The 12,500-nt window shown below is 42.8% G+C and overlaps 1 protein-coding gene across 1 annotated transcript in view; it reads right to left on the minus strand.

Moving 5' to 3' along the window:
* Positions 1-12,500, minus strand: part of mcf2la (mcf.2 cell line derived transforming sequence-like a) — a 70,174-nt gene that overhangs the window by 38,948 nt on the left and 18,726 nt on the right. Inside the window, exons 3-4 of the mRNA XM_055163834.1 lie at positions 9,294-9,408; positions 5,080-5,170 (exon numbers count right to left, since the gene is read on the minus strand). Of these exons, the coding sequence (XP_055019809.1) occupies positions 5,080-5,170; positions 9,294-9,408 (206 nt within the window). The remainder of the gene's footprint in view (positions 1-5,079; positions 5,171-9,293; positions 9,409-12,500) is intronic.

Consider the following 12,500-nt stretch of genomic DNA (forward strand, 5'->3'; position numbering starts at 1 on the left):
GTGTTTTCTCCTGTTTGATCTTTTCATGTTCATCACAGAGAATCTCCATCTCCTCCGACAGTTCTGTGTTCCTCTGTTGTTGTCTCTCTGTCTCTCTACACTCCTCCGATAACCTGTTCTCCACACTTTTCAGATCTTCAGACATGCTCTTCTTATAAGATTTAAATAAAAATTCCCGAGGGCCTGAGGAACCGACTCCTGTCCTCAACGTTTCGAGCTCCTCCTTCAAATTCACCTTCTCTGGGTTGAGCTCGGTGGCAGCTTTGAGGAGCTCTGAATGGGAGTCTTTCAGCTGAGCATGTTGTTGACCTTCCTCCTTCAGATCTCGTAGGTGTGGGCTGACTTCACCTTCTGCTTCATCACACCTCATCTGAACTTTCTCCAGCGACTCCTGCTGCAAGCAGATCCTGTCGGTCTGTTCTTCGAAGTGTAAGTCGATGATGTGTGTAAAAGGCTTCGGTTCACCTCCTGTAGCTTCTGGTTCTTAACCGAGGACATTTCGATCCTTTCGCACAGATCTTTGTTCTGATTGTTTAAGTTTTGGATCCTCTGGCCCAGTTCAAATTTACAATCTATTAAGGTGCCGATCCTCTCGTTTTGTTGCTGGGTCTGATTTTCTAAGATTTGGATCGTCTCGTTTTGTTGCTGGTTCAGATTTTCTAAGTTTCGGTTCTCAAGGTCTAAGTCATGGATGCTCTGGTGCAGGTCGAGTGTAGAATCTTTTAAGCAGTGGATCTTCTCGTTTAGTTGCTGGTTCTGATTTTCAGTGTTTCGGGTCCACTTATGCAGTTCCTGGTTCTGATTGTTTAAGGTTTGGATCCTTCCGTGCAGTTTGAGGTTATGATCGATTAAGGTGTCGATCCTCTCGTTTTGTTGCTGATTCTGATTTTCTAAGTTTTGGATCCTCTCGTTTTGTTGCTGATTCTTATGTTCTAAGTTTTGGATCCTCTCGTTTTGTTGCTCGTTCTGATTTTCTAAGTTTTGGATCCTCTCGTTTTGTTGCTCGTTCTGATTTTCTAAGTTTTGGATCCTCTCGTTTTGTTGCTGATTCTGATTTTCTAAGTTTCGGTTCCTCTCGTTTTGTTGCTGGTTCTGATTTTCTAAGTTTTGGATCCTCTCGTTTTGTTGCTCGTTCTGATTTTCTAAGTTTTGGATCCTCTCGTTTTGTTGCTCGTTCTGATTTTCTAAGTTTTGGATCCTCTCGTTTTGTTGTTTTTCTGGTTCTTTGTTCTAAGTTTTGGATCTCTCGTTTTGTTGCTCGTTCTGATTTTCTAAGTTTCGGTTCCTCTCGTTTTGTTGCTGGTTCTTATGTTCTAAGTTCTGGATCCTCTCGTTTTTGTTGCTCGTTCTGATTTTCTAAGTTTTGGATCCTCTCGTTTTGTTGCTCGTTCTGATTTTCTAAGTTTCGGTTCCTCTCGTTTTGTTGCTGGTTCTTATGTTCTAAGTTCTGGATCCTCTCGTGCAGTTCCTGGTTCTCAGCCTCTAAGATTTGGCGTTTGACCTTAGGTCGGGATTTTCTAAAAAAAAACCAGGGCATTTTTTCTGTTCAAATATGCAGTAGAGAGAGAAAAGCTCTAGTGTAAACGTGCAGTAGTAGCTCTAGTAGCAGTACACGCAGTAGTCGTAGTACACGCAGTAGTCGTAGTAGACGCAGTAGAAGTGGCAGTATTCTATGTCTGTAGTGTTTGTTTCGTGTTACACTTATAATCTTCTTCAAAACAGTAAGTTGCTTTGTGCTTTGTGCTTGTCCTTTACTGATGATGTCATAAAGCAGAGCGCTGCTTTGAAGTAGCAGTAGTAAAAGTATTAATAAAAGTATTCTGTCACTCAAAGTTTACTTTAAAGCAGCGTCGTGCTTCTCTGATGATGTCATCAAGCAGAGTTCTATCACCATGGAGATCCAGGGGCGGCATTAGAACATCACGTTGCTACGGCGACAGCTTCTCAGGCTCCAAAACTATTTTAGATTCCAGAATGTGATGATGGTGTAACGCGGGTGACAAAACCGCCTTAGCAACAAACTCTCTTGCCTCGCTCCTGCTCTCTGTTTGCGTCCCTTTGCGTGCGTCCGATCATGTGACCGCGGCCGCCCAATTAGGATCTTATATTAGCGCGAAACCCGGAAGCGCGGCAGACGCGAGAGAGATAAACAAACGCGAGCTACAGGTTTGTTTTTAAGCCTCAATTAGCTTCAATCCGCGATGACAAGTTACTAAACTCACCGTTTTAAATGTTTAAATGTCAACTTGTAGGAGCCAAAAACCATCGCCCTTTGAGCGCCCAAGCGAGCCGTATAGTGACGATCTGACGGGATTGTTAAGCCCCGCCCAGTCTCTGTTTGTTTGTATGGTTAGCTTAGCCTAGCCGCCTCCGGCCTTGTTTATGCCAAATTTCTAATCATTTCTGTTGCACTATTGTGGTCCAATTTGACATGTAATCACCATCAAATGATGACTTTTATTGTCTTTTAGTGTCCACTTAGCTTTACATTGTGCCTTAAATGATTGAACTGCCTTTAGCACTTTAAATCCAAAGCTGCTGTGCTATTTGAATGTTATTTTCATGCACTTTAATTCAAAAAGGATTTTTAATTAATCATTTTAATTATTTTGATTAATTAATTTAACAGTCTAGTATATTGTACAATATTTGAATATTAATTAGTATTTATATATTTTATAATACCACTAGTGTTGTGGAGTAACAGATTACATGTACCAGAGTAATCAGAGTACAAATGATGAGTAACTGTATTCAGTTACAGTTACTGTTTTAATGAGTGGTAATTGGATTACAGTTACTTTGTTGAAATAAGTGGATTACAAGGCGGTATTCTCCTGTTTTCACATTTTGTGCTACATCCCATTTATTTATTTATTTATTTATTTATTTTGGTAATTCCACTCATTGCCGGAAACTCAAACAGAACGCGACAGTAAGAGCGATGGAAACGTCATGTTCACGTTGGCGGCGTCAGTCACACAGTGGACGAGGTGGAAGAGCCAGAAGAACAGAGCAGCACAGGGAAAAACACATCTGTGTCTTGGAAATTCTTCTCCCAACGTGAAATACAAATATATAAAAAAGAAAACTAATATAAAATCACCTACAAGTTAAATGTCAAACCAGAGCGACTGACGCGCACACACACACACACACACACACACACACACACACACACACACACACACACACACACACACACACACACACACACACACACACACACACACACACACACACACACACACACACACACACACACACACACACATACACACACACACACACATACACACACACACATACACACACACACACACATACACACACACACACACACATACACACACACACACACACACACACACATACACACACACACACACACATACACACACACACACACACACACACACACACACGTGCTTAAACACGTGTCACATGTTCATCATGAGTGAAGTGTCTTGCCAAAGGACACAGTGGTAGTTCAGTTTGTACCAGAGCCTCAAGTCTCCAACAACTGACCAGAGCTGGACCTGCTCCAGACCTCCACACATATCTCACTCTCCTCCCTCTTTCTCCTCTTTTCATTCCTTTCCTTCTTTTTCTCTTTTCATTCCTCTCCTTCTTTCTCTCTCTCCTCCTTTCATCTCTCTCTCTCTCTCCCTCTCTCTCCTCTTTTCATTCCTCTCTCCCTCTTTCTCTCTCCTCCTTTTATCCCTCTCTCTCTCTCTTCTTTACATCCCTCTCTCTCTCTCTCTCTCTCTTTTTCTCTCTCTCTCTCTCTGTTTCTTTCAGTCATGCTCTTGACCTTGAGTGACCTTCTCTCTGTCCCATGGGAGAATCAATCACCTTCAAGCTCCACTCCACACCGAGCTCTGATTGGTCCGTTTGAAATGTCCCGGACGAGAGGACACGAGCGGCCATCTTTACTCAGGTCACAGAGACAGCTTCACCTGCCCAGAGTGTCCATGGAGACTGAACCAAGGACTGAACCAAGGACTGAACCAGGACTAGAACCAGGACTAAACAAGGACTAAACCAGGGACTAAACCAGGACTGAACCAGGACTAAACCAGGGATTTAAAATTTAGATTTTAAAACAAAAATCTAAATTTCAATATTTCTGTAAAAATGTCAATACTAGATTAGAGTTAATTAAATATTCGGCGTCTCTGGAGACTGTTCAAAGATCCAAACCTCGTTATAATCATGTCTCATTAGCATCTCATTTGCATCTCATTATCATACATCAGCATAAGTGGACACGCTAAACGATGTCGACACACGAACGACACACGAACGACACACGAACGACACACGAACAACACACGAACACGAGACACAGACAGAGGAGGAGAGGGTTTCAGTCAAATCAGGAACAAAACCACACGACACAAATCTAATTTACACATTTACAAATATTCAGACTGAAAAAAACAAACAAAACACTTTCATACAGGGCAGTGTTGGTGAAGTGTCTTGCCTAAGGACACAACAGTTTTTGTGACTGGCGTCTCCTGTGGCTCCTGATTTTAACAGAGTCTCCATCCAAGTCCAGACCAGGACCAGACCAGGACCAGACCAGGACCAGACCAGGACCAGACCAGGACCAGACCAGACCCAGACCTGCTGAGCTGATCAGCTCTGAGGGGATCAGACTTTGACAAACCAGAGTGTCCTGCCTAAAGACACAACAAGAGAACCTGGACAACTCCAACCACAGAGCCTCTGTCGCCCCAAACAAGAACTAGACCAGGACTAAAACCAGATCTGAACCAGGATCAAATCAGGTCTAAACCACATAGAGAATGAACTTTTGTCCCTTACTGTGACCCATAACAGCTGTATACAGTGTACTTGCGTACTTGTGAACTTGTGAACTTGCGTCCTTGCGTTCTTGCATCCTTGCGTTCTTGTGTACTTGCGTTCTTGCATCCTTACGTCCTTGTGTACTTGCGTCCTACTTGCGTGTGTACTTGTGTGTGTTGTATACTTGTGTACTCGTGTGTGTTGTATACTTGTGTACTCGTGTGTGTTGTATACTTGTGTACTCGTGTACGTGTTGAGTCTTACTGCGATCCGTAGCAGGGTGCTCTTGACCGCCGCCCATCGGTCCAGTCGTCTGTCGATGACCAGGATGAAGCCCAGACCTCCAGACGCCGTCCTGGAACAAACACAGAGACACATTTAAAAACATTTTAAATATTACAAATCTAAACTTAGAAACACATTTAAAACATTTAAAACATTTGAGAGCCGCTCACAGACACTGGCAGAACATGTGAACGAGCCACAGGGAACTGGACCTGTGACCTCCTGGTTCAGGGGTCGGACTGGAGGACTGATCTGTCTGCAGAGCACTGACAGACTTAAAGCTACAGTGTGTAACTTTCTGGAGGTGTCACGGGGAGAGAAAGTTAAAGCCACACTGAGGAACATTCTCCACAGAGACACAAAGGAACAACATCACCATGGAAACAAACGAAACTATTATTTTGGTGTGTCAATGAACCAGGACCAAACCAGGACCAAACCAGGACTAAACCCAGGACTAAACTAGGACTAAACCAGGTCTAAACCAGGACTAAACCAGGACTAAACCAGGACTAAACCCGTCTCCACTACAGTAAATAAAAACACGAGCAGCCGTCTGCGTTTCTCCGTTTCGTTGTTTCCGTGTTTTGGCGTTTTGTTGTTCTGTTGTTTCGATGTTTTGGCGTGTCCTTGTGGATGTTTTGGCGTGTTGGCGTAGATTTGGCGTGTTGGCGTAGTTTTGGTGTAGTTTTGGCGTTTGGAGCCGGTCTATGCTAATTCCCCGGTTGCCGTGGAAACGCTGGCGCCGCGTTCCGTTGCGTTTTGTTGTGAAATGGTATTGTGAGCGTCGCACATATGTTCACGAGAAAAACACACATCAACTGTGGCGAAATGACCGGACTCAGGCCCTTTTATTAATTTAAATTAAACTAAACACAAACAAACATCTGGAGGAGAAACGACCCGGAAATAGTATTCACAAAAATATTTAAATTTGTCATAAATTTACCAAAAAATATTAATTTAAAGCTCCAGTATTACAGAACATGGAACAGTGTGATATTAGATCTTTAACAAAAATAATTAACACATAAATATTAAAAAACAAGCAGAAAATATTTTTTTATTAACCATAAAATTGTATTAAACTGTGTATTTTATTTTTTTTATTTTAATACAAATTTTATAGTTAAGGGAAATTCAAAACAGATTTTTTTTATTCATTTAGTCAATTTATGAACAAATAAGTGAATTCCATTTCAAATCAAATTATGCACAAAAATCTGATTCTAAATATTAATTATCCACTATTTTCATGTTGTAATTAAGTAAAAAAATTCTAAAAAACCTTTACAAATTTTTATTTTTGATTTGAAATTTCCAAACCAATTAATAAATTTTAAATAAATCTAAATCTTGAGCTAAATCCATAATTTTGTCATGTCAACAAACTGCTTCTGTTAAAATTTTCTGTTAAAATTTGCCTGACAATTTGGTTTAAAATTTCAAAATAAAAGTAAAGATTTAAAACTGCGAAATTGTTTTTAAAATTCAAATAGTCTTAATGTAAAATCAGTTTAAATGCTCATTAACCTTCACTCAGGTACAAAACAAAACAAAGGTAATACCTCGAGAAACGCTTAAGCCATCCTCTTTTTTAATCCAAAAAATTTACGAGAAATTATAAAAAAAATGTAAATTCCAATAAAAAAAAATCTTAAAATTGTCGTTTCTTGTGTTAATCCAGAAACAGGTAGGTCAAAGGCAGATAGGAATTTAAAAAAATTCAAATACAACTAAAAAAATCTTCAATCCATCTAAAAATTTCACGAAAATTATAAAAAAATTTGTAATTCCGAGATTAAATTGTGAAAAAAAATTCCGTGTATTCCCATTTTCCTAACAGGTTTCCAACGGTTGCTGATGCTTCACGTCTGCAGTCTGAATCCGGCTCAAATCCAATCAGGAACGTGGAGGAAAAGGAGAGAAATTTCCCAGAATCCCGAGTGGAACGTTGTTGAATCGCGGCGTCATGGTTCAGTTTGGCGTTTTTCGGTTTCGCCGTTTCGTTTCTTTGGCGTTTTTCATCTTTACCGCATCATTTCATCCTCCTCTCCTCCTCCTCCTCCTCCTCTTCCTCCTCCTCTCCCTCTCCCCCCCAGGCCCGGCAGCGCTGCGTGAGAGCGGCCAATCACGGCGCGGGATTCCCGGGACTGCTGGCTGCGCTCGGCCAATCAGAGCGCGGCACGGGAGAGTGGGGGATGTGAGCGAGAAAAAAAAAGAAAAGAAAAGGAAAGGGACGCCATGACAGACGGATGAACAGAACAGAGAGAGAGAGAGAAGAGGGAGAGGAAGAAGAGGAAGAACGTGTGGTTTAACTGGGGAGAAGGAAAAGAAACTGGACCTGGTTTAGTCCTGGTTTAGACCTGGTTTTGTTCCATTTTAGTCCTGATTTTGTCCTGTTTTAGTCCTGGTTTAGACCTGGTTGAGTCCTGGTTGAGTCCTGGTTTAGTCCTAGTTCAGTACCTGGTCCAGAACCCGTTTTAGTCCTGGTTTAGTCCTAGTTCAGTAGCTGGTCCAGAACCCGTTTTAGTCCTGGTTTAGTTGTGATTTTGTCCTAATTAAGACCCTGGTTCAGAACCTGTTTTAGTCTTGGTTTAGTCCTGGTTTAGTCCTGGTTCAGTCCTGGTTTAGACCTGGTTTAGACCTGGTTTAGTCCTGTTTTAGTGCTGGTTCAGTCCTGGTTCAGTCCTGTTTTAGACCTTTTTTAGTCCTGGTTTAGTCCTATTTTAGACCTGGTTTGGTCCTGGTTTAGTCCTGTTTTAGACCTGGTTTAGTCCTGTTTTAGACCTGGTTTTGTTCCATTTTAGTCCTTATTTTTTCCTGTTTTAGACCTGGTTTAGTCCTGGTTTAGTCTTGGTTTAATTCCAGTTTACTCCTGGGTTAGACCTGGTTGAGTCCTGGTTTAGTCCTAGTTCAGTACCTGGTCCAGAACCTGTTTTAGTCCGTGTTTAGTCTTGGTTTAGACCTGTTTTAGACCTGTTTTAGTCCTGGTTCAGTCCTGGTTCAGACCTGGTTCAGACCTGGTTTAGACCTGGTTTAGACCTGGCTTAGTCCTGGTTTAGTCCTGGTTTAGTCCTGGTTTAGAGCTGGTTTGGTCCTGGCTTTGTCCTGGCTTAGTCCTGGTGGAGTCCTAGTTCAGTACCTGGTTCAGTACCCGTTTTAGTCCCATTTTAGTCCTGGTTTATGTACAAGAAAATCATGGATTATTTATGTGAATCTTTTTTTTTAAAGGCACAAGAGCAGACAGGTGCAGACAGGAGCAGACAGGTGCAGACAGGTGCAGACAGGAGCAGGACAGGCAGCAGACAGGTGCAGACAGGAGCAGACAGGCAGGTGCAGGCAGGTGCAGACAGGAGCAGACAGGAGCAGACAGGAGCAGACAGGTGCAGACAGGAGCAGACAGGTGCAGACAGGAGCAGACAGGAGCAGACAGGAGGTGCAGACAGGCAGGTGCAGGACAGGTGCAGGACAGGAGCAGACAGGAGCAGACAGGTGCAGACAGGAGCAGACAGGTGCAGACAGGAGCAGACAGGAGCAGACAGGAGCAGACAGGAGCAGACAGGAGCAGACAGGAGCAGACAGGAGCAGACAGGTGCAGACAGGAGCAGACAGGTGCAGACAGGAGCAGACAGGAGCAGTATAGTTCTTGTGTCCGTGAGGTGACCTGTGGTGTGGTGCTGCCCTCGTGTGGACGTGAGGCACATTACAGTTCTTGTGTTTCTCTGTGGGACCCTGAGTCTGAGTCTGTGTCGGTGCAGCTGCTGCGGCTCAGATCAGGCACAGACTGGACGAGCTCAGCCAATAAGAGTCAAGCTCCAGGGAAGGGGGCGGAGCTTCATATTACAGAGCTCCTGTTTCCATGGAGACCAACAACAAACGACAACCAAAACTGACCACGCTCCAGAAGAAACATTTACCCACAGATCCAGGTCCAGTCCCGGTTCAGTCCCAGTTTGGTCCTGGTTTGGTCCTGGTCTAGTCCGGTCTCAGTTCAGTCCTGGTCTGGTCCTGGTCCAGTCTTGGTTCAGTCCCGGTCTGGTCCTGGTCCGGTCCCAGTTCAGTCCCAGTCCAGTCCTGGTCTAGTCTCGGTTCAGTCCCGGTCTGGTCCTGGTCTGGTCCCAGTTCTATCCCGGTGTGGTCTTGGTCTAGTCCTGGTCTTGTCCAGTCCCGGTTCGGTCCCGGTCCCGTACCTGTGTATGGAGGTGAGGTAGGTGAGAACATGGTGAAGTTCTTCTTCTTGAATCTCGTGGAAATCTGGGAATTCTGGGAAAATGATGATTGGTCCTCCACTCAGACCCCGCCCCCCTGAAACACGGAGAGGAAAAGAGTCAGATGCCCTCCCACAACAACAACAACAACAACAAACATGAACAGGAGTTATTATAGTAGTAGTAGTAGTTGAAGGAGTACTTGTAGTATTTGTAGTAGTAAAAGTAGTTGTAGTAGTTGTATTACTAGTAGTATTTGTACTAGTAGTTGTTGTAGTAATAGTAGTAGCAGTAGTAGTAGTAGTTGTTGTTGTACTTGTTGTAGTTGTAGTAGTAGTAGTAGTAGTAGTAGTAGTAGTAGTACTTGTAGTAGTTCTTGTAGTAGCAGTAGAAGTAGTAGTTGTTGTACTTGAAGTAGTAGTAGTAGTAGTAGTAGTAATAGTAGTACTTGTAGTAGTTCTTGTAGTAGTAGTAGTTGTAGTAATAGTAGTTGTTGTAGTAGTAGTAGTAGTAGTAGTAGTAGTAGTAATAGTAGTACTTGTAGTAGTTCTTGTAGTAGTAGTAGCTGTAGTAGTTGTAGTAGTGGTAGTAGTTGTAGTAATAGTAGTTGTTGTAGTAGTTCTTGTAGTAGTAGTAGTAGTAGTAGCTGTAGTAGTAGTAGTAGTAGTAGTAGTAGTAGTAGTAGTAGTTGTTGTAGTAGTTCTTGTAGTAGTAGTAGTAGTAGTAGTAGTAGTAGTAGTTGTAGTAATAGTAGTTGTTGTAGTAGTAGTAGTAGTAGCTGCTGTAGTAGTAGTAGTTGTAGTAGCTGTAGTAGTACTTGTAGTAGTTCTTGTTGTAGTAGTAGCTGCTGTAGTAGTAGTAGTTGTAGTAGCTGTAGTAGTACTTGTAGTAGTTCTTGTAGTAGTAGTAGCTGCTGTAGTAGTAGTAGTAGTAGTAGTACTTGTAATAGTTGTAGTAGTAGTAATAGTAATAATAGTTGTTGTCGTCTCCATGGAGATGTGTAATGTTCCAGTGTGTGGCTTTACTCTCTTAATTCTTTTATTTATTTCTCTCTAAATCTTAAAACATTTCGATGTTAATCTGGTCTGAGGTGAAAAGTCCTCAAAATGGCGCCCGCAGACTCTGACCCAGATCCAGCTCCTTTCAGAAACCAGAGGAGGCTAACGCTAACGGCTAACGGCCCGTTTCCATGACGACGCAAACAAACACCACTCAATTATTTAACCCAGTGTGAAACTTTAAACTCCACCGACGACAACAGAGACCAGACCACAGACCCAAGACCCGCCGCAGGGGCCTGGGCTAGACCTGGTCTGGGTCTGGTCTAGTCCTGGTCTAGTCCTGGTCTAGTCCTGGTCTAGTCCTGGTCTAGTCCTGGTCTAGTTCTGTCTGGTCTTCTTATAGTCCTGGTTTTGTCCTGGTCTAGTTCTGTCTGGTCTTCTTATAGTCCTGGTTTTGTCCTGGTCAAGTCTTTATCAAGTTCGGGTTTAGTTCTGGTTAATTTCTCGTTAAGTCCTGGTTTATTTCTTGTTCTTGTTCTAGTCCTGGTTTAGTCCTCAATCTAGACCTGATTTAGTCCTGGTTTAGTCCAGGTCTAGTTCTTGTTTAGTCCTTGTTTAGTCCCATTTTAGTCCGTGGTTTAGTCCCCGTTTTAGTCCTTGTTTAGTCCATGGTTTAGTCCTGGTTTAGTCTCACTTTAGTCCTGGTTTAGACTTGGTTCAGTCCTGGTTTAGACCTGGTTTAGACCTTGTTTAGACCTGGTTTAGACCTGATTTAGTCCTGGTTTAGTCCTGGTTTGAACTCTTTTTTCGGTGTATGTAAAAACCCAGAGTCAGATTAAATAAATATAATCCAGATAGAACAGTTTAATTCCGTCTGTAAATGTTACGTAATACTTGGGTGTGCTGTTGCCGCGGTTACATCAGCTGCGTTTGTTTTCAGGATAAACCACATTTTCAGACACAACGAGACGATTGGATTAAGTCGAGGTCAGAGGGTCAGAACATTTAAACTGTTTAAACACGTGTGAGAGACTTAAAGCTCCACTGCGGGACTTTTCTGTAGACGGTTTGTTACACGCTCTTCTCCATGAAGACGTTATGACTGTGGTTCCTGCTTTAAGTCCTGGTTCAGTTCTGTTTTAGTCCTGATTTTAGTCCTGTTTCAGTCCTGGTTTAGTTCTGGTTTAGTCCTGTTTCAGTCCTGGTTTAGTCCTGGTTTAGTCCCTAGTTTAGTCCTGGTTTAGTCCTGGTTTAGTCCTGGTTTAGTCCTGGTTTAGTCCTGGTTTTAGTCCTGGTTTAGTCCTGGTTTAGTCCTGATTTAGTCCTGTTTCAGTCCTGTTTTCAGTCCTGTTTCAGTCCTGTTTTTAGTCCTGGTTTAGTCCTGATTTAGTCCTGGTTTTAGTCCTGGTTTTAGTCCTGGTTTAGTCCTGGTTTTAGTCCTGGTTTAGTCCCTGGTTTTAGTCCTGGTTTAGTCCCTGGTTTTAGTCCTGGTTTAGTCCCTGGTTTAGTCCTGGTTTTAGTCCTGGTTTAGTCTCTGGTTTAGTCCTGGTTTAGTCTCTGGTTTAGTCTCTGGTTTAGTCCTGTTTCAGTCCTGGTTTAGTCCTGTTTCAGTCCTGGTTTAGTCCTGGTTTAGTCCCTGGTTTTAGTCCTGGTTTAGTCCCTGGTTTAGTCCTGGTTTAGTCCTGGTTTAGTCCTGGTTTGTTTAGTCTCTGGTTTAGTCCTGTTTCAGTCCTGGTTTAGTCCTGTTTCAGTCCTGGTTTAGTCCTGGTTTTAGTTCTGTTTCAGTCCTGGTTTAGTCCTGTTTTCAGTCCTGGTTTAGTCCTGTGTTTAGTCCTGGTTTAGTTCTGGTTTAGTCCTGGTTTAGTCCTGGTTTAGTCCTGGTTTAGTCCTGGTTTAGTCCTGGTTTTAGTCCTGGTTTAGTCCTAGTTTAGTCCTGGTTTAGTCTCTGGTCCTGGTTCAGTCCTGGTTCAGTCCTGGTTCAGTCCTGTTTTTTAGTCCTGTTTTTAGTCCTGGTTAGTCCTGGTTCAGTCCTGGTTCAGTCCTGGTTTTCCGTTTAGTCTGTTTAGTCTGTCTGGTTTAGTCCTGGTTTAGTCTCTGGTTTAGTCCTGTTTAGTCAGTCCTGTTTTTAGTCCTGGTTTAGTCCTGCTTCAGTCCTGTTTTCAGTCCCGTTTCAGTCCTGGTTTAGTCT

This window comes from Boleophthalmus pectinirostris, unplaced genomic scaffold (assembly GCF_026225935.1).
Source record: "Boleophthalmus pectinirostris isolate CB_2022bp ecotype Guang Dong unplaced genomic scaffold, ASM2622593v1 HiC_scaffold_11, whole genome shotgun sequence".
Taxonomy (NCBI): Eukaryota; Metazoa; Chordata; class Actinopteri; order Gobiiformes; family Gobiidae; genus Boleophthalmus; species Boleophthalmus pectinirostris.